A 27468-nucleotide genomic window follows, 5' to 3' on the forward strand; every position below is an offset into this window, starting at 1 on the left:
ATTTCTATTGGCTTGTAGTGCATCATGGGAGAATAAAAAAAAACTGCTACAAAACTGCTTTGAATTTACAAGGAGCTACCAGGTTTGCAGACAATTCAAAGCTTTGAGTGATTTTTGCAGAGTGGCCACTCATTTCAGGGCCAATATGTCTTCCAGGATCCTCAGGAGATGCTCAGGACTGCTGGTCATACTGAACATTACATGTCTATTTCTCCTGTTTTATGCATAAATATTTATAATGAAGTTTAACTTACAAATCAGGCACAGTAATAGATTAACAATAAAGTGAACAAATGTAAAAATTATAATCGCATAGTACAGTAAAAGTTATATAACATGGCTTTCTTGTTTCAAGGTATTACATTGTTCTGTGTGTACCCTTGTGTCTTAGTCAGGGTTTCTATTCCTGCACAAACATTATGACCAAGAAGCAAGTTGGGGAGGAAAGGGTTTATTTAGCTTACATTTCCACACTGCTGTTCATCATCAAAGGAAGTCAGGACTGGAACTCAAGCAGGTCAGGAAGCAGGAGCTGATGCAGAGGCTATGGAGGGATGTTCTTTACTGGCTTGCGTCCTCTGGCTTGCACAACTTGCTTTTTTATAGAACCCAAGACTACCTACCAGCCCAGGGATGGCACCACCCACAATGGGTCTTCCCCACTTGATCACTAATTGAGAAAATGCCTTACAGTTGGATCTCATGGAGACATTTCCTCAACTGAAGCTCCTTTCTCTGTGATAACTCCAGCTTGTGTCAAGTTGACACAAAACCAGCCAGTATACCCTGCTTTGATATATGATGATATAATGTCAGAAGGATAGGACGAAGTGTGGTGGATAACTTAAGCATTGTGATAACATTACCTGGACACAGACACTGCAGTGCCCTACTAATAGATCTGGTAGCTAAGATGGCTGCTATGTGGATAGTGTATGCTGAGGGATATATCAGCCAAGGGTCTATCACATCTCAGGTGTGGTAGGTCCAGGCAGAGCAGGTTAGGATGGGGTAACAGTTCACCCTTTGGGAACACTACACAACTTAAAGCAAAAATTGTTTAATTTTGGAATTTTCCATCAAATATGTTTTGGATACAGTTAATTGTGGGTAACTGAAACTATAGGAAGTGAACCTTCAGTAAGGGGAGATTATTGTGTAATACCATAGTGAAGGCCAGGTTTGCACTGGGATTCTGGTTATAACTCAGGGCCAATGTGTGTGTGTGTGTGTGTGTGTGTGTGTGTGTGTGTGTGTGTGTGTGAGTTGGGTTAGTCACTTAATCTTGCAAGCCATAATTTCCTAATTGGTGAAATTAGAGACTAGAGGGCCAGAACCTACTCACTTGTCACGGTCTGCCTGTTTAGGACAGGTTGGGTGATGAACCTGAACTGTTATTAGTCCTAACACCTCCCCATGTAAAGGAATAAGGATACAGTAAGCTACTCTGCAAAAACCTGAGTCAGAGTGGCTAGTTAGGGATGCAGGGAGAGGGGCAGAAAAGTAAAACACACATTAAAGTATATAAACACATGCAGAATTAAGATCTATTCATCTTTTACTCATATGGTTTTATGTAGTCATTGTGTGATTTTAGTTTAGGAGAAACTCAGAGATGACCTGGCCTCATATTACTCTGAGAGGGAAGTATTGTGCCCAGCTTTTAGAACTAGATGCCCAGCATTCAGAATTCTCACACACCATCTAGCCCTCTTCCTGTAAAGATAAGAAATCCTACTCAGATCAGAAATAAACTGTAGCTTAGTGCTGTTATTGGTGCAATTTTATGTTATGCTCTTATTAATATACAAAGACATGAATTGAAATTCAATGAGCAGAGACAGGACTAATTCAAACCAAAACAAACCTATTCAGGAAAAAATAATGCACACAAGTGATTATAAACCTAGGCATCCAAAATGATATACACCCCTGATAGAATTCAGCTAAGTATATGATAATGTGAGACACACACACACACACACACACACACACACTTTAAAGCTTTTTTTTTAGATCAGCAATAATTTAAAAACCTAGTCTATCAATAACAAACATAATGTCCAGGAACAAATCTGTCCAGCTGTGGTATGGAACTATATAAAAATAAAGCAAAACTGAATTATGTTACAATATAATACTTTTAAAATGGAATTTCTGGAAAAAAACATATCCTTATCATTGAGGCTGCCCTTAATTTTATGAAATACAGTTTTTTTGCAAGCAGTTAATACAATACAAGCCCAAGAAAATCCCTTAATAAATTTTCTATGAAAACTGATACCTCACATTGCAATAATCTTTTGGGCACCCCATTTGGCATCATAGATGACAGACATTTGGATTTAGTCCCTTGGCCACAGACTTCCCCTTTCTGGAGTTTGAATATATAAGCCATTACTGCACAAAGACTGCACTCTTCCTAGTAGATGGACAGTGACAAACTGTTTTTAGCCAAGATTGATCACGGTTTGTTTACTGCTTAGTGGAGACTTATTGCTGACTTCTTTTGAAAGTAAAACCAGATCAATGTCTCAGGACACATTTCTTCCAACTAGATATATGCCAAATATCTTCCAACTAGATATATACCAAATATCTTCCAACTAGATATATGCCAAATATCTTCAGTAAGGGTCCATTTACTCTGCGATGCAGATGGAGTTTCAAGTGAACATGCCACAGAAAACACTCCACTGGGCTTGTTTAATAGAGAGAACCTCAGGCCCTTGCCCGAGGCTTTCTGATGAGCCATCCGTATCACTTTATGATGCTGAAAGGAAATACCTCGGGCACCAAGGTTTATGGGCAGATTTTCAGCGGAGGTATTTCTGAAGATTGCTAGGACCTAAAGACAAAGCACTTATATATTTTTGTTTTTAAAAGTCTTGAGGATTTTGGCAAAGCTTTGTGTGTTCATGTATTGACAGGTTCTCTCTGTCCTTTCTTCTTCTTCTCTCTCATGTTAATGGACCACAGTGTGGAAGTAATTCGTCTGGGGCACAGTTATTTCATAAACTGGGACCGGAAGATGTATTATGCTTCGAAAGCAATGCCTGCTGAAGCCCGGACGACCACTCTCAATGAGGAGCTGGGCCAGATCGAATATATCTTCTCTGACAAAACAGGAACTCTCACCCAAAACATCATGACTTTTAAAAAATGTTCCATTAATGGAAGAGTCTACGGTAAGGGAATAGTTTCTCTTAATGATACCAAATAAATAAATAAATAAATAAATAAATAAATAAATAAATAAATCATTCAAAACTAATATCCCTTTACCCCCCTTACCAAACCATCATGGCTTTCTTGTTAAGCATTGCTATGATACTTGACAGATAATGGACACCCATAAACTAGTTATTGCACACATTTGAAAGAATCTGATGAAACTTAGCATCTGTTGCCATCCATGGTAGACTGTTCCCTTTGATACCCTGTTCTGTGGATTTGTTCTGTAACTGCTCTGGAGGCCAAATTCCCTGGTTGTGCCCTAAGCAGTGTGATTTATCTTGTTAAGCCAATGTCTTTTGCGTCCTCCTCTATTCCCTCTGGGATCAATGTCAATATATGTGTTTTTGAGGATTTAGTATTTCCTGAAATGCACATTTCCTAGGGCACCTTCACCACTAATTTCCCCTTTGGATTCTTCTGTATGGATAAATAATTTGTATTTGGTGATCCAAGCATGTTTGTTCTTGGTCCATCTCAAGCTGGCATTGTCTAGCTAGTAGACAATTTCTTCTGTAGCAAACAGGGAGGCCTGGTGGGACCTTTGGGAGAGTCCTCTGGATCTCTTACCTTAATTCATGGAGGTCATTCATTTTGCCAAGGAGTTCCAAGAGAAGGTAACTTTTTTTTTTTGTCTCCTAATGAAAAGGAAACTTTATACCTTGTCGAATAATTTAAAGTAGGATTTGACTCTGAAGGAAAATAAGGGATTGAAAAACTCGCTATGCTATGCTGACCTCCCTCTCGTTGAATATCATCATCATCACCCACCCATGTAACAATGATGCCCTCAGCTCTCCTGTATCCCTAACTATCCTGCCTTCTTTGGTAGTGGACATGGTGACTTCCGGCCTGAGCTTTCTTGTGTGTCTTACATCCATGTCATGCCTGCTAGAACCATTACTTAAAATTTATGGACATTTTTTTTTGAGTCTTAACAATACTTCCTTGACCTAAATAGTGGTGTAAGTAAAAATATTTTGAACATTGGGGGATATTTTAAAATTTAGAGATCCATTTGATTCATTTTAACCCAGTGATATGATTTCTAAGAAGCAGTCTGAAGTTATTAGACATGTGGACAAATAATCATTTGTTTAGATGTTTGTTGTGAGCTACTTTTGGAGAAAACTTCTTGATATTTTCAGGTAGAGATTTCAAGATCTTTGTAAATTTGCATATTTTAAAAACCATATGAAGGCTAGTAATTTTCCTCATAGACTATAGGAAAGGAACAGAAAGGGTTAAGTATCCTCTTTTGGTCCCAATTTATATATGCATTATAATTTATAACATATTTATACCCATAAAACATACTTCTTGCACACAACAATACTTTTCAGAAGTGCTTTTTTGGGTACAGCTTAACTTGATTTGAGTCATAGATCTGGACTTTGGGAAATTTTGACTTTTTACTCTGACCTATTGACTTAGTTTACCATGGCTGTGATGAAACACCATCACCGAAGCAACTGAGGGAAGAAAGTATTTATTGGCTTACATTTCAAGATTACTGCTTATCATCAAAGGAAGTCAGAACCTGGAGGTGGGAGCTGATGCAGAGGTCATGAAGGGATTCTGCTTACTGGCTTGCTCTTCATGGTTTCTCAGCAAGCACTTTATAGAACTCAGGACCACCAGCCCAGGGATGGCACCACCCACAACTTGGTGGGCCTTCTCACATTAATTACTAATTTTAAAAAATGCCCCACAGCCTTGCTTAGAGACCAGTCTTATGGAGGCATTTTCTCAGTTGATGTTCCCTCATCTCAGATGCCTCCAGTGTGTGTCAAGTTGACATAAAACTATCCAAACACCTATCTACATCTTGTTTCTGTAATCAGAGTTATTACATCCTTAGACTTTTAACGTTTCTTCTGTTTCATCTCTAGCCCTGCAATGGGCTCTCTTTGGGGGGGGGGGCTTGTAAATACAAAGACAAAGTTCTTTCTCTTCTTTCCATCATTTAATTAGAATGAATGCATTTGTGGTCATGATAGGACCATGACCATGTATGTGACTCTGAGTTTTATATTTTAGGAGGTTGGCTAGGTTCATTACAATCTCAAGGACTCCTCCTGCACAGCACATGAAAAGCATTCATAACTTAGACCTGCACTCCAGAAAAAACACAAACAAATGTTGAATATTGTAACATGTGAAAGAAAAGACATGGGTATAGATTCCCATCATGCTGACTTCTTATAATATAGTCCTCTACTTCTAACTCTGCTCTTCAGCTCATCCATAAAACTTGAATGAAAGTCTTACTGGTACAAGCTTGTAAGTAATCCTGTCTGATTCATGTGGATGCAAATACTTCACTACTGTAAAAAGGGAATCCTAGTCAATAGTATCAACCCTTCAAATACTAAGGGAAGTTTAGAAAAATATCCAGATTTCCAAATCCTTTCCAGACTGTGCCAGTAGCTGGGAAACAGCTGTTCAAACATGGGAGCCTGTGAGTGACATGCCACACTCAAACCACAGCATTCATCCCTTGCTCCCTACACTACGGTCATTTCATGATCCACAATGTATTTCATGGAACTTCAAAACTTCCTATAATTTTCAGCACTCGTAGTGCTGAAAGTCCAAAGTCTCTTTAAAGACTCAAGGTAATCTTGTAACTGTGACACCCTGCAAAACAAAGTATGATTATATACATCCAACATACAGCAACAGAGAACAAATGTGTGCCCTCTTTGGCAGCATGCATAGCATCTTCATATATTATTATAGCTAGTTCTCAAGGAGGAGGTTTCCAGATCAGTTCCACTGTCTGACATATCTTCAGCAAGTAGGGGTTTGCTTTCATGTTCTAGGAGGTAACCAAGGGCAATGTCAATCTATTGTCTTACTATTCTCTTGGACTCACCCTGACCACCAGATCAAAAGGAGGTTTCCCATGGGAGGTACTGGGTTCTTTCTTTCTTTCTTTCTTTCTTTCTTTCTTTCTTTCTTTCTTTCTTTCTTTCTTTCTTTCTTTCTTTCTTTCTTTCTTTCTTTCTTTCTTCCTTCCTTCCTTCCTTCCTTCCTTCCTTCCTTCCTTTCTTTCCTTCTTTCTTTCTTTCGAATTATTTATTTATTTTATGTATATGAGTACACTGTAGCTGTCTTCAGACATACCAGAAGAGATCATCAGATCCCATTACAGATGCTTGTGAGCCACCATGTGTCAGGGAATTGAGCTCAGGATCTCTGGAAGAGCTGTCAGTGCTTTCAACCGCTGAGCCACCTCTCCATCTCAAGCACTGACGGTTTTGTTAGTCTATGGCTCTTATGGGAAGCACTATCACCTGGTGGTGCCTGTCTTGATTTTGTTTGCTCATTTGTCTTTAGGAATTTTGTGCACTGCATTTTGATAATGTACATCCTCTCCTCTGACTCCTCCTAGATTCATGTCAGCTTCCCTGCCCACCTGTTTGGTGTCCTCCCTCCATCTTTGCCTGTCAAGTGTAGCTTATGCTGCCCATATGCTTTTGGATGTGTGACCTTTACTAGAGGATAGGATACTTACAAGAGACTGCACCCATAAAGAAAATGGACTCTCCCTCTCTCTGCCAATAGCTTCTTAGCTGGGACTGTGACTTTGTGCCCATCCCTCCCCATCCCCCACACACTGGCATTTTGCACAGCCTGAGACTGTACAGGTCTTATGCATGGTGTCTCAACTGCTGTAATATGTGCCTTTCTGTATTCAGAGAACAGTTTCTTTGAGGTCACCCACTTCTTACGACTCTTAGAGTCTTTCTATCCCCTTATCTGACATGATCCCTGAGCCTTGGAGGGATGGGATGTGATATACATGCTCCGTTTAGCATTCAACAGCTTTGTATTCTCTGTTCCTTAATCAGTTGTGGGTCTGTGTTAACCACCTCTACTGCAGAACAATGTTTCTCTGATGGGGGTTGATCGATGCGCTAAGCTGGGGCCACATATCTCACCATTTTTATTTTTTAATGTCTACTTATTTACTTTTATCTTAAGCATAAGCACCCCTCTAATTAATAGTAATTTATAGGGCTATACATATCGTGGCAGTATTTGAATTTATATTCTATCTAGTAATAGTGCTTCAGGAAAGAGTACACTAATTGGCACTGAATATATATATAACCTGCACAGTTTCATACAAAATGCCATACAAAATGCCAGTGTGTGGGGGACGGGGAGAGATGGGTACAAAGTCACAGTCTCAGCTAAGAAGCTATTGGCAGAGGGAGGGATAGTCCATTTTCTTTATGGGTGCAGCCTCTTGCAAGTATACTATCCTCTAGTAAAGGTTACACATCCAAAAGCTTATATAATATAATATATGATATATATATAATACACATATATTAATATATATGTATATATTAATGGAAAAGAGGCCATTAATTTGAAGTAGATGGAACATTCGGGAAGGATGGGAGGCAGGAAAGGGAAGGGGAAATGATGTAATTATATTAATCTCTCCATAGTATAAAAAAAAACAAAAACCCCAAACTAAAGCAAAACAAAACACTAAGTTTATCCTCTAAAATTACATGTTTAAAACTAGTTTCAGTTTTACTTACTGCTTATTTTCAATGTTTATTTTAGCAGGTGAAGTGCTAGATGACCCAAGCCAGAAGAAAGAAATAACTAAGGTATAGAAGAGATACATTTCATTTTCTTTTTGTTTCAGTTTTAAATGGTATCTAATTTTAAAGCATACACTTTCTTAAAGGCTTGATTTATTCTATCCACTATGAGGCATGTAAAAAAACAACAACTAAGAAATAGATTTACATGGTTCAAAATTTCTTCTAACCTAGGTCTCTTGGCCACACGGTTTCCAAATCTTTAGCCTTGTGCATGGACTTCCTGTTCAAGTGGCTGGAAGAATGCAGGTCTCATGTCAGAGTCTCTACACTGGCAGGAAATAGGACTGAAGACGACATTGTGAATGTTGTGATCTTTGCTACCCGCCGATTCCCAACTCTTGTAACAATTATGCTTTGCTCAGTGTGCTCCTGAACTGCAGCCATGTGGACATAGGGTCTACCCTGATTCACATGGAAGGTGGCACTAAAGGCTTTGGCCCAGAGGGCCAAGGATATGCAGTTGGAAATACACCCCACCCCCAAGCAAGCCAAGGCACATAAAACATACCCCCATCCTCAAGCAAGCCAAGGCAGAAATCCGTCACCTTCTCAAGAAGCAGTACAGGCCACATTGTCATCTATGTGCCTATCAGAGGCTGACTCTTTGAGCTGGTTGAGCTGAAAGTCTACCCTATTGGTCATGAGCCCTGGGTTAGGGGAGGGTGGGGTGGACAGATAAAGCCTGATAGGTCAACATTAAGAGTGTGGTCCTTGCATTAGCATATGCTGCTCAACCACAGGATTAAATACGATGTTAGGCTCTACGTATTATGGAAGGGGAAGGACAAACAGCCCTGGAGACCCTGCAGCTGATTAGAGTAACAGCCAGAACTGATTCAGAGTGACAAATGTCACAAGATGCAAGTCCTTGAAGAGACCAAACCACACTGAGGCAAGGCCCCTTGGTGCTGGAGGCGGACAGGACCATAGCTACTATTGAGGGCACCTGTGATAAGGAGGTATCTGGTTCATGCTCACAAGCTCAAGCCCATAGTTCTCCCAGGAACCCAGTGTTGCCTCTGGGAAGCAGCTTCAGTGGATTTCCCCCATCATTGGTTGACTTAACATGCAGCAGAAGCCCAACTGACAGAAACATCTCGGCTCTATAAGGCTGAGCACCAGTGAAGGCTGCTGGCTCTGACTCTACAGCCTGTTCTTATTGCAAGTCCCTAAACAGGGCTCCTCCCTGTCCCACTTCTCTTTTCCCCTGTTACTGAAGAGTTCAGCCAGAGCCCAGGCCCTGAGATTTGGAATTAGCTCCATGTCCTACATTAGGCTCTGGGGCCTGGCAGGGCAAGTTAGCCCCATAATGTAGGATACAGCCTTGCTTCCTGGGTAGCAGGATTTTACCTATTGGAGATGTCTACTTGTTGGGCACCAACCCATCTTGCCATTGTACCTACATGGCTGGCTTCCTGATTCTGCCTTCTCTCCTAGCAGCTGTCATCCTGGTGAGGCTAGGTCTCTGCACCACACCAGGGTCCCAGCTTGGAAACTCAGAAGGTGTTGGGCTCTGGTGCTCTAGCCACGGTCAAGGTCAACTGCCTTCATCTGTTGCGAAGAAACCCTGCATATTCTTTGTTCCTCTTGGGATAGAGCTAAACTCAGGGATCTGGCTGCTATGCTGGAATGGCAACAGGGTGTCTCAGTAAGAACAGGATGACAGCTGCCAGGGTCTCACGGACATAGTGGAGAGAAATGTTTGGAGTGTCCCACTGGCATGCAGACTATCCCAGTTCACCCAAGCTTATTGAATGCTGTTGCTACAAGATTCCAAAGAGCTCTGGACCTTTTTGCTATCAGTGTTGGGTCAAGATAACTAGTTAGGGCTCCTGTGTGCCAAGGGGGTGGTGAGTGAAGTCAATATAGCTTCAAGCTCCAGCCCCAAACATATATTCTTTTAAAACTTCTGTTAGATGGCTTTGTAGGTGATTCAAGCTATATAGTGATGGTGTGGCATCTGCCTCCTGGCAGAGCCTAGCTTAAGCTAGGCTCCTGTAAATACTAGATCAGTGAATAAATAAAAGCGTTCTAAGGCAGAAAGGAATGTGCTGCCCAAAGCATCATTTCTTCATCCTGAAAAAGGACAGATTGAAACTTTTGGTGAAAACAAGAGTACATGATAATAAACATTTCCCCCCCACATAAAGTAAGGATGGAATGCAAGGGGATTCTGGACATGGCAGGGGTGTGTCCAGGTAGTTGTACTTTAGTGTCTCTATGTGATGCCCATGGATTCAGACCTTGGAGCCAAATAAAAGGAAGCCCAGCCACAATATGAAGCTAGATGGTTAACTGAACAAATACTGCTCATATATTTAATCTTTGGAGGGGATACTTAATTTTAGTTACAAAGTCAAAGGTCCATGTTATCAGCCCTGGATATAGGAAAAGCAGTGAGTGGAAAAGCAGAGAGCCAAAGCAATTGAATGGTTGTTGGGTCCTTATAAACTGAGAAGTTGAGAGATAGTCTGCCGTGAAGGGACAAGGACATTTCATTACTTATAAGACTGTCATAAGGTTTCTAAACTTGAGGTTTAAGTGTCTGAAGGATAGGACATGATCACATGAAATCAACAAAAAGCCAAAAAGTGGAGATCAGGTTGGAGTTATTAAATGGAAAGAAGTACACAGCGAATGTGTTGTGTGGCACTCACTGTTCCTAAGGATATGAGAGCAGAGGCCTCCTTAGGTCAGAATGGGGAACCAATGACAGACCAAAGTAATGATACCACCAAATTCTATCTTGGTGAGCCAATGAGTTTAATTGGAGTTCCTTAAAGCAAAATGGATGAGGAGTTATTTACAAGGAGCAGAGTAGCTCAGAGAGCTGCAACACCAGAGTCCACCTTAATGTGGCAACCACCCACGATAGCTGGAAATGTGCATATCCTACATGAAGCTCAGTAGGTTGGGAGTGTCCTTTCTAGGTAGCTCTGTTGGTCTGAGCCTTCCCAGGGAGCCTGGTTGATCTCTACTTCTTCCAGGAGGTGTTTCTGGTCTGAGAGTCTCCTTTAGGGGTTACAAATGTCCTTACTGCTTGTGTACCTGTGGAGGAAGGGGTCTGTTGAATCTGGTTGGCTTCAGGGACTTCCTGAAGCTATTCTAAGTTGTTTACTCACTGAGTTTTAGGATCTTCCCTGCAGGATAAAATGTTTCACCCCACCTCCACCTTTAACGTCTTTAATAAACTTCCCTTAAAGATGGAAGGCTGTACTCTGCTACTCAAGAACATGTCAATGTCTACTAGAAAAATTTTTAGTTTTGAAACAATCCAGATGAATTATTGATTGCAGATTTTTTTTTCTAAAAAAATTAAGACAGATAATGGCAACCCATGAAACATGCAAAGGTTAAAAAATGGAAAAGACAACTGATTATTTTTGGAAAAAGTTTGTTTTGGTGGTGTTGTTCTCTTGTAGGAAAAGGAGGCTATGGACTTCTCAGGCAAATTGAAATCAGAAAGAACACTGCATTTCTTTGACCAGAGTCTGATGGAATCCATTGAGCTGGGGGACCCCAAAGTCCATGAATTCCTTCGCTTACTCGCACTCTGCCATACTGTAATGTCAGAAGAGAACAGTGCAGGTAGGTGCTTGAATAGTGAGCCTTTGAAAAAATGTAGCAAAGATAAGCATTGGTATGCAAATTGAGATATTTCTGAATTAAAGGTAGATTAGAATATTCCAAGCAAGGTTTCATTGTCTCCAGACTTCTGTTTGTTTTTTATTCTGAATGCTTCTCAGAAACAAGGAAATTTATTTTTATTTTTTATTTGTTTTATTTATATGTATGAGTATCTTAGCTGCATGTATGTCTGTATACCATTTGTAGTGCCCATGGGTGAGGGCCTCTGATCACCTGGAACTAGATTCACAGACATTTGTGAGCTGCTCTGTGGATGCTGGGAATTGAACCTGGGTCCTCTGAAAGAGCAGCCAGCATTCTTAACTGCCAAGCCATCACTAGAGACCCCATAAAAATAGTAAAGAAAGAGAGACAGTACCAATGGAAAGCTAAAGATCCAAATTTGTCCTTCAGCTGGGATGAAATGCCTCTTAGGATTGAGCACCACACTTGGCTGTGAAATTCTAGTACCCAGAACTCAGGGAGATGCAGTTCACATAGCACATGTCCATGGATGGAGCTGACCATACTGTGGGGATAAATCTACATAAAACACCGTAGTCATCATGCCGATCGAGGCCTTTTACATGCTACATGGTTATTTGGAGCTCAGGGTTTATAAAATACAGCAAACCCAGCTGACTTACTTGACCTTTGATCCTGGGAGGCCACTGATGATGCCAGAGAGTCAGCTTTTTCCTTCAAAGTCTAACAGTTTTACCTGTGTTGTTTCATTTTGCTACCAAATATTAAGTTAAAATTACTACCCAAGGAAGTAATGAGTGCTGAATTAACCCATTCTTTAGATTTTAATTGCTTTCAAGATTCACATAATTATATTTATGGCTTTAATTGATCTTTATAATATTAACACCACAAGGAATCCTTGTATTCCCTTCTGGGAATTGCCTTAAGGAAGTTTCTTTCATTTCTGCCTTTTGAGTTTATTTCATTTCCCAAACCCTATTTCATTTTAATAGCACTCTCTGTTTTCCATTAATGTTAGGATATTCTTTAGATCTCTTTGAGGATATTAATTATACTTAATTTGAAATTTGCTTTTGTTTCATCCAGTAAGCTGCATTTTATTGAGTGTTCTCTCTTTTTCGCTCTCCTCTGTGTATCTGTTTCTGTCTGTCTCTGTCTTTCTCTCTCCCTCTCTGTCTGTAGATCTTTCCCCTTCCAGCCTTCCCTCCCTCTCTCCCTTCCCCATTTCCCCTTCTCCTTCTGCATCTAACTTTCATGTTGTTCTTAAATGTTTGGTGATTTATGGTTGTCTGTTCCTCTTTGCGTGAGAGGCTTTCTGCTTGGTGAACGTCATTTATTACCATCGTCTGTTGCTCAGGTTCATCTGGATGAGGCAGGTCATGTAACTGGTCTTCGGATGGTGGGGTCCTCTCTTCTGGTCACCAAGGTTACCATCTGCCAGGGCTTTTCTGAGAGGCAGAATTGCATACATATTCCTTGTCTTTTCCCCGACACCCCTGACTCTGTGGAAGTCTGACACTACTGCACTCATTCACCTGTGGTCTCTGGTCCCTTTCCTGATGTGGCCTGAACACAGACAATATTGCTTCCGCCTGTCATTTGGAGCAGGCTGGCTGGAGACGGAGCACAGTGGCACAGGAGTGCCAAGTGGAATTTTTCAGTGAGGTTACTAATGAGGTCTCCCAAGATGCTGTTCTCATGAGTTCACTGAGTTTGGAGACTCTATGGTGCTTTTCCTTGCCTCTGCTTTCATGTTCTTCTGCAGATGCTTTGAACGATGTTTCTCTCTCTCTGTTTCTTTATTGATCAGACTCTCATTTTTTCTTTCAGATAGTTCTCAGATTTGTAGATTCATTCTTCAATTCTAGCATGTTCAAAATTTACATTGTGCTGTGATTTAGTGCATCAAAGTATGTGCATGCACAACATATACACACTTATACACATGGTAGCTTGGTAAGATTCAACAGTTACAAATATCCCTAGAGACACTGCTTGGATCAAGGCATAAAGCTCTTCCATCAGTGCAGAGGCTACTCCTGCCCTTTTTATTCAGTTCCTGTAAACTCTAGCCCACCCAACCACTGCTAAGGCTGCCATCACTAAAGATGAGTTTGTCTTCTTGTCTTCTGTCTAAGCAGAATTGTCCAGTATACACTCCGGGTCATGTTCTGGTATCGTGCCGGTATCTCTGTTGCTAGTTTCTTTTTCTTTTTTATTAAGCAGCATTTCCCTATATGAATGCACCACACCCATTTCCAGTTCTCTGTTAATAACATTAAGTTGTTCTAGCTTTTGGTTGTCACAGGACTTTTTATGTCTTTTCAAAATTCTTTGTTTAAAAACATTGGGAGGCGGATGACTAAACACTTAAGAGTGGAAATTGCCAGCTCATCATGGAAGGAAGGATATGTTTAAACTTCTAAGAAACTGTTCAACTGCTCTCAAAAAACATTCAGGTATCATTTTATACCCCTGCTATGCATGCATGAGAGTTCAGTCACCTGCCCTCCCACCCAACATTGCCTGTAGCTGCTCTTACATTTTAGCTATTCTTACTTATGCTTATGCTTCTTGCCACCAAAAAGGATTTCTGGAGAGAAAGGAGTTAGATATTTGAATGATTTCAACCTTTTCTAACTCTTGTCTCAAGACACTAAATTCCACTGTCAGGTTTCTTCTTAAGGAAATGAGAGCTTGCTTTCCTTTCAAAGCTTTTGTTGTGGGATATTTTGCCCAAGCTCAAATGAATTTGTACATGCTAAAGAACACCAAAAAATAAACCCTTCTCTAGAAGTGTCACGTATGGAGAACATGAGAATACAAATCCAACACTAAAAGTTTAATAGTTAAAATTCAGCTTATGGTGGAGGATATTGCTGTAAGCTTGTGGCATTTGGCTCATGAGGAAGTGGCTTGGAGACATTGTGGTTTCCGTCTGTGCCAGAGTAAAGTTTCAGAACAAGAGAGAGGGAAATCCAAGACTTTAGGAAGATTTTTTTTCTTTTCTTTACTTTCTTAGTAAATGACAATAAAATATGTTTTAAATTTTAAAACTCTTTTTTTTGCCTTATTGTACCAATTTGGAAATTTGTTGAAGCTTGATAATAGCTTGGTATATGCTTCATTTTAATAAACATTTAATAAATACTAGAAATGAGTGTATATTCTATAATTTGGAGATACTATATTCTAAACATATACATTTAACAATTACATTCAACAATTTTTAAATTATATTACTCAAACTTCTATTCGTTTGTTTCTTTGTTTGTTGTTTATTTAATGAGAGACTGCTATTCTATAGCCCAGGCAATCTTTGGGCTACAGCCTTCTCAGTGTTTTCTTAAATGTATTATTTAGATAACTTGATTTCTCAGCTAATTAAAATATGGCAAGAGCCTCTAATAGAACAGTACACTTGTATGTTGATATTTGCAGTTCTACCAAAGCTTGCTTTATAAGGCTATATTTGATAATACTTCAGACTTCTGTCTTCATTGGACCACAGCCTGTATCAGCATCCCTTGACCTCACTTTTCTCCAGTCGTCATTTTTGTTTCAGAACTCACTGTGATTGTTTACTCTACTTCCTAGGTGTTTATACCTTAGCTTTTGTTAGTTTTCATTTATCTCTTCACTTACATTTGGACACATCTCTGGTAATGGTATGCTTTAACATAAAAAAAAAAAAAAACCCAGCGTAGACAAAGCTAAGGCCAAAGAGAACAGTCGATCTGTTCTTCTTTGTCATCACTACACTTAAATACTTAAAGCTCAGCTGTTGATAACATCTGGAGTCCTTTTCAACTATCTTATTTTGTCTTCTCTTTGTCCTACCTTTCCTTTCTTAGACTCTTCTTTCTTTTATTTGTCCTTTCATAGGTTGAGCCCCTTTGATTCCTGCTACTTTGAAAACAATGAACCTTTATTATTTTAGCAGTTAACATTGGGACTTTAACCTAAACTCACAAAAGTCTAAGGCTTCTTTTGAGTAAAACAAAGATCCTTTAATAGTGTCAATGCTGCCCTGGCACAGGCATCATTTTCACCATGCTTTTCATTCTTTTAAAACCTCACAGGCGCTATGTTTATAACTGTGGTTGATGTTTGTGTGATTCACTCATTTGTATCTGCTTTATGTTTCTTAACATTTGTTTCTTCTTTTATCTGTAAATGATGTCTGTCTATCTATCTATCTATCTATCTATCTATCTATCTATCTATCTATCTATCTATTATCTATCTATCATCAACCATCCATCCAACCATCTATTGATCTGTAAATGTCTATCTCCTAGTGGTAAATTCATAGCTTCCCTATTGCTGGTAGAACCATGAGAGACTCTGAAGTAACTATGTTATTATTGCTCCTTTTCTTTTTTCATTTTTTGAGACAGAGTCTTGCTATATTCCCCTGATTGCTGGTGTTCACTAAGTAACACAAGCTGACCTCAAATTGACAGAAATCTTCCTGCCTTTGCCTTTTACCTGATTCACTCTTCCACTTGCTTATAAATGTATACTCAAGAATATATGCAGGGAAGTAAGGTTTTCTTTTTCACAAGGAATCCATAGCATACCCACAGTTTACCCACTAATAGAAAAACCAGTTATATAACAATTTATCTTTGAACACTATAAATGGAAAGTATTGATCTATTAATGCCTACCTCTTCTGATTTACTTTTTTTTTTTTTTTTTTTTTTTTTTTGGTTTTTCGAGACAGGGTTTTTCTGTATAGCCCTGGCTGTCCTGGAACTCACTTTGTAGACCAGGCTGGCCTCGAACTCAGAAATCCGCCTGCCTCTGCCTCCCGAGTGCTGGGATTAAAGGCGTGCGCCACCACGCCCGGCCTGATTTACTTTTCAAACATTATATAATTTTATGTAAGTGTGGTTACATTTATTTTTAAGGCATTTTTAAGTCTTTCTTCATATTTCATTCTTTTCCTCTCCTCTTAGCTCCACTCCAGCACACACACTATTAAGCAACAAGTCTTTAACATCTTGTTTGATCCTTTATATTTTGGTGGAATTTTATATATTCAGTCTCATAAAAGATCATTAGTGACTTAGCAAAGGAAAGGTCAGACTGTGTGTTTCCCCACTCCTTGTTTGATCTCTTTCTAATGATCATTTCACCTCTTTCAGCCATAGGTCCCACCAGTATAAAAATGAAAATAAGAATTTAAGTAATCATCCCTTCTAAAGGTTTACCTTGAGCTTCCTGTGAGAATCATGTGAGGATCATATTACAATGTTTTAGTTAGAACCTCTAGTCACTGAAAGTGCAGACCTATGGTCTGCCAGCTAAGAAACTTTTATCACAGTGGAGAGACAGACTCACAGTTGGACAGTGAGTCCAATAGGAAAGTGTTTAGAGTTGATGCTGGAGTTAGTTATTAAAGAATGCATTGGGATTAGCACTGGAAATATGAACATGAATTATTACCCTCAGCACAGAATGTGTTTGTCTCTTTCCCTTTTAGGACAACTGGTTTACCAAGTTCAATCCCCTGATGAAGGAGCTCTAGTTACTGCAGCTAGAAATTTTGGGTTCATTTTTAAGTCTCGAACCCCAGAGACAATTACAATAGAAGAATTGGGAACACCGGTGACTTATCAGTTACTTGCCTTTTTGGATTTCAACAACATCCGGAAAAGGATGTCTGTCATAGGTATGTTGGCTAGCTGCAATGATTATTATTATTATTGATCTTTTGATGCTTCTGTAGTTATGCTGATGCTTTTCACTGATTTGACTCTTAGCTATGTGCTACATTTTTGGTATCTTTATGAACCCCTGTGATCCTCAACTTAGTCTCAAAAGTGTAGTGATCTGTGAATAAAACTCATCAAGAGCTTATTACATGCCCAACATTATTCTCAATTCTCTATCCAAAGTAACAGCAGTACATGCTATTATTTTATGCACATTTTATAGATAATAAAACCAAGATACTGAAAAGTGCAGTGACATACCTGAGTCCAAAAGCTGGTGACACCGTGGGGAGTAAAACCTAGAAGTGTGACTGGAGAGCTTAATTCTGGCTCAGAAGAGTTTCTGAACTGTGTAGTTTTGCTGGTTGTTGTGGGCATTGTTGGTGGTTCTCATGTCATTCATTATTTCTGTTTGTCCCCATTGCTGGAGATGATAGCTTATTAAGTACCACACTACATCCATGCTTTTATAACTAGGTGTTAACCTTTAGTACTGTTTCAGTGTTGTCAGATGAGTCACATGCCCCCTTTTCCAATCCTCTTACATCTCTAAGCAGGCTTTTTTTCTTTTTATCTTTAAAAATTATCTTTTTCTTAGTTCTTTGAGAATTTTATATAATGTGTTTTGATTATATTTACTTCCTCCCCAATCTCCTCTTAGATCAACCTCCTCCTTCCCTACCCACCCAACTCTGCATCCTGTTTCTTTCTTTAACTTATCAAGTCCAATTTGTGCTGATCATGTATTCTTGGATATGTGGCCTTACACTGGAGTGTGGTCAACTTTCCAGGGGCTACTTAAAGAAAAACAGACTCTTCCACTCCTAGAAGCTGTCAATTTCAAATAGTTCCTTGGCTAGGGAACTTCATGTCCACCCTCTCCCCACTCTGTGGTGGGATTTGGTCTGCCTTGAGGTTGCACAGGTTTTCTGTATGCTGTCTCAACTGCTGTGAGTTCATATGTGCAGCTGCCCTGCTGTGTTCAGAAGATACAGTTTCCATGTAGTCATCCACTGTCTTTGGCTCTTAGACTCTTACTGCTTCCTCTTCCATAGTGACACCTGAGCTTTTGGATGAGGGGTATGCTATAGGTGTCCCATTTAGGGTTGAACATCCTACAATCTCTCATTCTCTGCATCTTGACCGGTGTGGGTCTCCATGCTAATCACCATCTACTGAAAAATAGAAGCATCTCTGGTGAGGGTTCTGGCACCAGTGTATCACCCTCACTTATGACACAAGAAACGAAACTAAAAGATTTTAAGTCATTTGTTGGAGAGTATCACAAAGCACACAAGTTTTACACAGCTACTCAGCTGCAATGAAAATAACTAAATCTGGGGTTGCCATTTTTAAGGTTGGCTATGACCTTAGACATAACTCAATGGTAAAGTACTTTCCTGGGATGTGCAAGGCTCTGGGTTCAACCTCCAGCAGTGAAAAGTCAAAACAACCTCTCCTCAAATAAAGCTGGCCTCTTAATTTCTTGGTAGTTCACTTGCTTTTGACTCTTCCATATTTTTGATGTACTAGGAAAATGGTTCCCAGCTTTTAGCTCCCATTAGAATAAGCTGAAAAACTATTTACAGATCACTTGGCTTTGGGAACTGGTTTGTGAATTAGTTCATTGGAGGTAGAGTCTCCTACATTTCTGATAAGATCTAAGTGATGCTTATGGTACTCCATAGGGGACCACAGATGGAGAAATACTGCTCTAGGATAACACTTCCTCATTGTTAGTCATTTTCCATTGGAATATTTGAGATGTTTCTCAAACCTGTATCATTTTTTGTTATTCTCCAAATTCAGAGTTTCTCTAGAATTCTGTCAATGTTTTCCTAAATTTTCCTTTCCAAATGCATCTTAGAATTATCTGCAAATCTAGTGTTTACTAAACCACATTTTTTCCCTCTATACAATTTTATTGTCCTTTCCTCTTAGTTACCATTACCATTGTCTCAGTTGGGGATCTTGTCACTACTTACTTGAATTATTGCAGTGTCTTCAGAATTGCTTCCATTAAAGTAATACTCCATGCTGGCAATATGCTACTCTTTCTAAGGCATAGACTGATCATGTCACTACTTAAAAAAAAAAAAAGTTTGCTTCCCAGAATTCCCAGGGCAATGCTTCTTTGTATAGGCAATGTATATGATTCTCAAGGTCACATGCAAAGTGACACCAACCTATTTTTCTCTACTTTCTAAACTTTGTGCTCAAGCATCATCGCAGCTCACAAGTCTTGGGATGCATTGTATTCTGTTATCCCCCGGGGTATTTGTTGTTGTTTTTAAATGCATACCTACAACAATTCTTTTCCCTAATTCCCTTTTGCTGAAAATTCCTTCTCATCAGGTAATGTACAATTTAAATGTTGTTTTTTTTCTTCTTTTCCAAGTAACAACATCTTATAGTATTCTCCAGAATGCTTTGTTCACCATAGCAGTGGGATTCTGACTCCTGGGACTCCTGGTTATCTCAGCTCATAGGCTGGGTGCTACTTGAGGTCAGAGAGCCTTATCTTTAGACTCTCTAGGGCCGAGCACCCAACAGGCACATGATCTTTACAGATATTCATAAAATGAAATTCTACCTAATATTCTTGTAACTTATGAACATCTTGGTTATTGCATTAAGTGAACTCCCACTATGGAAAATGTATATATCCATAATGGTAGTGTTTGGAGTCTTTACTGAAATGTAGTTTGGAGAGATTGTTCTGAGGCTACTCATTTTATTTTATTTTTTTATTTTTTTACGATAACAGCTGCAGGCAGCTCCCATCAGCTAAAAAGCAGGCAGGCAGCTCCAGGTGTTGGCTCATTGTTGCGTCAGCAGGAGCTGTCCTCTCTTTACAACCCCAGGAGAGGTGTGAATGGTCCTCACCTGGCTCAGAGTGGATTTTATTTTGCTCTAAGGGTGTTGACAAAAACCTAAGATTGTTCTGTGGGGAGAAGTTTGGCTCTTGCTCAGCATTGGTCACCATTACGGGCTGTGGGGAATTCTCAGCTTAACCGCAGACATCAGATGTCTGCCGTAATGGGTCCCATATGAAGAAGGGTAATGTTTAGCACAGAGTGGGGCTCACAGGCTTTATTTTGGCTGCTTGGGTTTTAATCATTTTAATCTTGGAACTCAAGAGGGACTCTGCTAGGGCTGAAACGTCTGTTTGAGTCTAGGCAGGAAACATTACCAGCCTCCGGATTGTCACGTGGCTTTTTCTATGGGGACAATACCTCTGTGAGGGTCTGTCACTGCTGCTGTCTCTTCCACAGTCTTTCTTTGTCAGGATTTCTTTTTTCTTTTCTTTTCTTTCTTCTTTTTTTTGAGACAGGGTCTCTCTGTATAGCCCTGGCTGTCCTGGAACTCACTTTGTAGACCAGGCTGGCCTCTAACTCAGAAATCCACCTGCCTCTTAATCCCAAATTCTGGGATTAAAGGCATGCGCCACCACTGCCCAGCAACAGGTTTTCTCTATAAGTGTCAGGATTTCTATTCCTGCATAAACATCATGACCAAGAAGCAAGTTGGAGAGGAAAGGGTTTGTTCAGCTTATCCATCCACATTGGTCTTCATCACCAAAGGAAGTCAGGACTGGAATTCACACAGGGCAGGAACCTGGAGGCAGGAGCTGATGCAGAGGCCATGGAGGGATGTTGCTTACTGGATTGCTTCTCCTGGCTTGGTCAGCTTGCTTTCTTATAGAACCCAGGACCACCAGCCCAGAGATGGCATCACTCACAATGGGCCAGCCCCCCTCGGTAGTAATTGAGAAAATGACTTACAGCTGGGTCTCATAGAGGCATTTCCACAATGGAGGCTCTTTTCTCTGTGATAACTCCAGCCTGTATCAAGTTGACACACAAAAACCAGTCAGTACAGATTCCCATTGTTGTTTCTTCCTTCTTCTTCCTCCTCCTTTTCTTCTCCTTCCCCCTCCTCTTCCTTCTCCTCTTCCTCCTTCTCCTCCTCCACCACCTCCTCCTCTTCTACCTTCTCCTCCTTTTCCTTTCTTCTTCATTTTCTACCTTATTGTTTGTTTTTGATGTGTCATTCATCAAGTTATTAATATATGATTTCAATACTAGCATGTTTAGATTTTATTTGTGGACCAGAGCCCCTATTTAAATCAGTATTGTTTAAATAAAAGTTAATTTTTATAGTAGTTTGTTAAAAGTTATAGACTCTACTAATTAGCAAACATATGAATTTCATTATATCATGATGGAAAAGCCCATTGCACTAATTTGCATCTAAAGGTTAGTAATCCAGTACATAAACAATGACAACAAAGTATTGAATAGAGGCAGATGACAGATAACCACTAAAGCATAAATTGTAGCAGCCTTCAAAATCTGATGTAAGATAAAGAATGTTTAATTGTAAATATCTAGGTGTGGTGCTTATCACAATTCCAGCACATGAGGGGTCTAAAGGTAGCCTGGGCTGTACAGTGAGACCCTATCACCTCCCTACCCCCCCAAATCATCAAATTTTAATCAAAAGACTGTACTACTAAAGAAAAGTTCTTAATTTGCCACAATCAGCACATTCTATTCTAGACCCCTTCCTGACTTGAACATACACAGCACCCTGGGAATCTCTCTGCCCCAGGTCTTGTCAGTCTTTTGTATTAAGACCATTGGCTGGATTTTATAGCTGCATGGCTTGGTGCAATGCTTGTCACACGTTGGTTTGAATTGCCTAATGAGGGGAAAAGAGCTTATGGACATACACCCCTTCCCAGCCCGGTTCCTATCTTCATGTTACCGCCATTAAATGGATAATAAAATATCTATTTATGTTCTCCTGTTCTAAGGCATTCTATTTGCAGAGAACACTTTAAGTGAAAAGCGTAAAATGATCTTTGATTCAATTGATGAAGCCTATGAAGGTGTATGTTCAGATTATGAAGTGAGGTTGTGGCTCAGGCTCTTGGATTTCCTAGGCAAAGCCAAACAATCTTACCTTTCATTCATTCATTCATTCATTCATTCAGATTATTAAGTGCCTACTGTGTGTCAAATGTAAAACCAAAGCCTACAAAGTTGGGCCAACTCTTAAGTGACTTGAAGATAAGATTTGATAGAATTTGCAGGTGAAATTAGTAATGCAGGTAGTCTGGTGATGGCTGCCATTCCCAAACCCAGAGAACAAGCAAACCATCCCTACCAGTAGCAGACTTGCAGTGGGAGAAGGGTCTTTCTTTCAGCTCTGTGAGGTTTGTTTGCAGCTATGGTTGACCCAAGAGCAAATCACTAAAATAAATGAGCTTTTCTGACTTAGGTAAGAGAACACCAGAGCAACAACCTGAGAAATGAGGAGTTAGGCAGTTCCCTGGAAGACAGACAGACAGAGAGATGGACCACGACTGAGTTCTAAAGATGGCAGCTTTTCTTTCACCATTCTTTCCTGAGACAAAAGCCTGGTAGTTTAAAACAAAGGCCTCATTCTGTCTCCACCAATAAGACTCCTCTTCTGTTAGAACACAAAGCACTGATTAGGACAGGTTCACTAAGTCATGGGCCTTGTCTTTGTTCAGACTGACTTGCCCTAAATTTGGGGAGGAAGAACTCTCAAAGATGCTTAAAACCTCCAGCCCTAAGGAGAGGCTGAATTTTGTATTCTGGAGTCCCTCTTTGCTTTGTTCTCTCTCTCTCTCTCTCTCTCTCTCTCTCTCTCTCTCTCTCTCTCTCTCTCTCTCTCCCTCTCTCTCTCCTTCCATCTAATAAAAGTCTTTCTTCACTACTTGTGTCTGTTTGCTCTGTGATTTTTTTGCTGCCTTTTAGTTCTTCAAATGGCAGAGAAAATGAACTCTATTAAGCCCCCTGGATGGTACAAACCTGAGTGGCTAGAATTCCAGGAGGAGAACGGTTGGTATAACTGTGCTATCTGTTTGAGCAGAAGGTCTTGAATTCCACACCAAGAACTTTCCAAAAAAGCTCTTCAGTCTCTTTAATACCTATGGCTTAATTTAAACCTTTCAGCTATTTTGCAATAGTAGGCAAGGGAAGTTTGCTGGGCCATGTACATCAGACTAAAAATACTTGTTTCTGAGTTTGAGAAATTAAAACTTCCAGTAGAAGGAATATTTTTTAATTAATTGAACAAGAATAAAGCCAACTGACTTAGATAGTGATTATCTAGCCAAAGACCCTGAATGTTTTGGCCTTGGCAAACCTTAAGTTCATTTCCAGATGGGCTAGTTTTCACAGATTTCAATGATATAATCTACTTTCCCAAACTCTGTTACTTTTTAGTTCGAAACCCAGAAGGACAGATAAAACTTTATTCCAAAGGAGCAGATACTATTTTGTTTGAAAAGCTCCATCCTTCCAATGAAGACCTGCAGTCCTTAACATCAGACCATCTCAGCGTAAGTGCCTCTGGTCACTTCAGCACGGGAACCCCTTCTACATCCCAATGGTTAGAACTTGCTAACAAATATCAACAAAGAGGCTGACTTCTGAAGTGGAAATCCACTGGGGAAGCCATTCCACAGAGGGCAGTCCATGATGGGTGATGGTCTGGGAACAGGCCAGCAATCAGAGTTTTAGTACAGGCAGGTTATCACATCGGAGAGAGCCACATGGTGGTGGGGGTGGTGGTGGGGGGCTCAGGACCCTTCAAGGTGCCTATTTCATGGCTGAGTTTCAATGGTGAAGGAAGGAAAAATGGTCTCTGGACCCAACTTTCCCTTTAAGACTTATGTGAGTCCCTCATGCGCTCTAGATGCTCAACCCACACATTCTAAGACTCGTCTAATTTTTCTCAGTAACTTTCTGGAAGGAATTCCTTTGTTCTTTTCTCAAGGGCAAGGGACTGTGAAATAATAGGGACATGTTGGGTTTGAACCTGGTATCTTAGTGTCATATTAATAATTTATTTGAGGTTCTGGTTGCAGGGAATGGTTCAAAATTCTTTGTTGGATGTTGTTTTCATTATAAAATGTCCCCTCAAGTCCTCTAAAAACATAAAATGTAAATGCTCTGCTGACTTTAAGTTTAAAAGTGATGGTTTAGTAATAATTGTTACAAACTGCTATTTTTCATTTTTAATAGAGCATTCTTGATTTTTCTCTTAATGTTTTCCAGAAACAAAAATGGCCTTTTAGGTTTTTTGTTATTAAAACAATATTGGAGTAATAACTATATGATTTTTGTCATTGCTCAAATGCAAGGCACTAGATAGCTCCTTTTTATATTAAAGTTTAATTTGGTAGTTTCTTTTGGGGAAGGGGTGGGAGAAGAATTGTTTTTAGGACAGATCAATGGGACCTGCTCTTTTTTACATCATATTCCTTTGGCTTCTACATCCTACACTTTTAGATTTGTATTTAATTATTGATTTTGGATAGTTTTATGATAGGAAAAGGCCTGTTCAAAGGACCATTTTGGATTAAATATGTGTTTCATGACTAATTAGATGACTTAAGTCATCTGTCCCCTTTTCCAGTGTCCTCTTAGAGTTGATTCTCCATTGTGCAGAACAGAGAGGGCATCAGTGGCAGTGCCCAGTGGAGTTTCATGTTAAAGGCAAAGACGTGTTTATGTGACTTGAGAAGAAAAAATGGGTTAAAGGCAGTAACTAGATTTCCAGACCAGAAGGAGATGCCATGGTCTTAGAAGAGGGGGTTTGTAAATGTGAATGCAATGTCCCAACTACTACCAACTGCCTGGAGATGAACTCAATTAATGTTCCTTGTGATTTTTGTGGGTTAAAACACATCTTTGTACGATGCACTGTCTTTTCTTTTTACTAACTAGGGTGCTTTATGATTTCGCACATGTCTAATCACAAACCTGTATCTGCACCATACATCAGAACAATAGAGAAACCATTCTTAATGACCAGCAGTGCTGGAAGGAGCAGAGATGGCTATTAAAATGCTTTACTTGCAGTGTGGAGGCAGAAGTGACATGTGAGGTTTTCAACATTACCCCCAAACTCAATCTACTTGTGTTTTGAGCTAATGTCTTGTGTGAGACACATAGCAGCCACTAATACCCTAATCATCACGCCTCTTAGAAGGATAAAATTACCATAAGTATCATATGAGATTGTCCGCTTACCAAGTGTTCTAGCTTCCTTAGCTTATATTTCTGGGTCACAGTCCATCACTGGAGATAACAGGGCAGGAATTCAAAGCAAGAACCTCAAAACCACTGCTTGTTGGATCCCTCTCTGGCTCGCTCAATCACAGGCTCATACTTTCTTACATAGCCCAGAACTACCTGCCTAGGAATGGTCCTGCCCACAGTGGGCAGGAGCCTCCTGCATCAGTTAATAATCAAGACAACCTCCTATAGATACATCTAAAGGCCAATTTTACTCAAGTCATTCTCCAGCTGAGTATTTCCTCTTAGCTGAGTCTAGGTTGTGCAAGTTGACAATTTATGCTAAGTTAGGAAAAGTGTGGCCTCCTAATATTTGATTACTTATGAAAAACTAGCTCCATAAAATATAATTTCTAATAAATAACGAATGCTTGAGCTGGTCTGATTTGATGATGGTGTCTTCAAGATTTCAAACAACATTTCACTATTTAAAGATGAAACTTTAACATGATTAAGAAAGAAAAACATTTCACAGAAGAGTCTTAGAGCTAAAGACCAAAGTTAGCCCTGAAAGCTCACACCTGTGGTACCTAATACTCCCGTCTTTCCCTTTCCTTTAAAGGTGATTATCATAGCCACAAGGAGCAGGCCAGACTTACCCAACTACTTAGCATCTACTTATTTATCAGTTATTACTTTTAGCTTCTATTGTAGAAGTTTTCAAGTGTATGCAAAAGTTGGATTCATTGAATTTTCAGCAAGGATGCATACCTATTGGGGTGTGTGTGAAAAGGCTTGGAGAGAAAGCCTGCTCTAGTCTACAAAAGAGTTTCCTCTTTTTGCCTGGTGAGCTGTGACTCCTCCAAGGACCTGTCTTCATCATTGAGACAGGAACACCTCCTACAGGCAGAAAACACTTGCTTCCAACTGTACAGATACAGTTGCTTTCAACCCCACCTCTCTCTTCCCAATTAGGACACTTCAGCAGGCATTTTCGGCTGCTTTTAGGAGGAAAGCTAGAGTTCTGCAGGTCAAACCTCATAGACTTAACATAAATCACAACTATTCTTTCCCATGTCTGAGGAGGTACAGAGTTAGAGCCAGGACAGCTATGTAATACTCTTGGGAAGAAATGTGTGAACGAAATGGTCACTGTGTTATGGGGACTTTCATTGTGCTTATTGTTGTCTACCTGTCCCTAAGATTGTATCTTCTCTCACAGGAATTTGCAGGGGAAGGCCTCCGAACCTTGGCAATTGCTTATCGAGAGCTTGATGACAAGTACTTTAAAATGTGGCAGAAGATGCTTGAAGATGCAAATTCTGCCACCTTGGAAAGGGATGAACGGATATCTGGGCTGTATGAAGAAATTGAGAGGGATTTGATGGTATAAGTTTGGAAGTGTGATGCTCTATGCTTGCTTAAGTTGTTTGCTAAATCATCTTACACATAGCACACGGTTCTCTTTCAATGGTGGGCCATGCTTTGTGTGCTGGGTTTCAGCTTACTATGTGTGGCCTCAGTGGCCAGTGGAGCGGACTGGCTTTGTTAGCAGTAACTTAAGTGATGGAAGTCTTCCCAAAGTAAAGGATTGTAGACTCTTTATTTACCAACCCCCAGTTTATCTTTGATACAACATATTCATCTCCTCTCTCTGCTTTCTGATGCACATTTTTAGAGCAGAAGCAGTTGACAAAGAGAGCAGAACTATGGCTATGAACGCTTCCAGATCAGGAGACTCTGATGCCGACTCAGAGTGGGGTCTGTTTTAGAAACCATTCTTGTCAGTGACCAAGGATGTTGGTACCTGAGAGTAGCAAGAAGCAGGTCTTGTCATTAGGGTGAAAACTGAACTTCTATTTCTATTCTCTACTTCTATTAGAGCACCTTAGCTTTGTTTGCTGAGACAGGGTTTCTTTGTGCAACGACTTTGGTTGTCCTGGAACGCACTCTGTAGACCAGACTGGTCTTGAACTCATAGAGATTTGCCTGCCTTTGCCTACCAAGTGCTGGAATTAAAGGCATGCACCACCACTGACTGGCTACCTGCTGGCCTTTTACTTCATAGAATGGCACCACCTTTTGCCCCTCAGTTTTTTTTTACTACAAGTTGAGAGCTTTCCTTTGGACCTCTCCTTCACTGCTGAAAGTGAAGAAGCAGCCAGGGACTTCTTAAATTATTAGAGGAGTAGCGTCTGCCCATTTATG

At 40.0% G+C, this 27468-nt stretch overlaps 1 protein-coding gene across 6 annotated transcripts in view; it reads left to right on the plus strand.

Moving 5' to 3' along the window:
- Positions 1–27468, plus strand: part of Atp8b4 (ATPase phospholipid transporting 8B4 (putative)) — a 179434-nt gene that overhangs the window by 100659 nt on the left and 51307 nt on the right. For all 6 annotated transcript variants that reach the window (XM_085834475.1, XM_085834473.1, XM_021156332.3 and 3 more), the window contains 6 exons: positions 2980–3188; positions 7822–7868; positions 11288–11453; positions 16972–17160; positions 23464–23579; positions 26483–26647. In XM_085834475.1, the coding sequence (XP_085690601.1) occupies positions 2980–3188; positions 7822–7868; positions 11288–11453; positions 16972–17160; positions 23464–23579; positions 26483–26647 (892 nt within the window). The remainder of the gene's footprint in view (positions 1–2979; positions 3189–7821; positions 7869–11287; positions 11454–16971; positions 17161–23463; positions 23580–26482; positions 26648–27468) is intronic.

The sequence above is a fragment of the Mus caroli genome, unplaced genomic scaffold (assembly GCF_978045245.1).
Source record: "Mus caroli unplaced genomic scaffold, Mus_caroli_1 scaffold_2, whole genome shotgun sequence".
In the NCBI taxonomy this organism is placed as follows: Eukaryota; Metazoa; Chordata; class Mammalia; order Rodentia; family Muridae; genus Mus; species Mus caroli.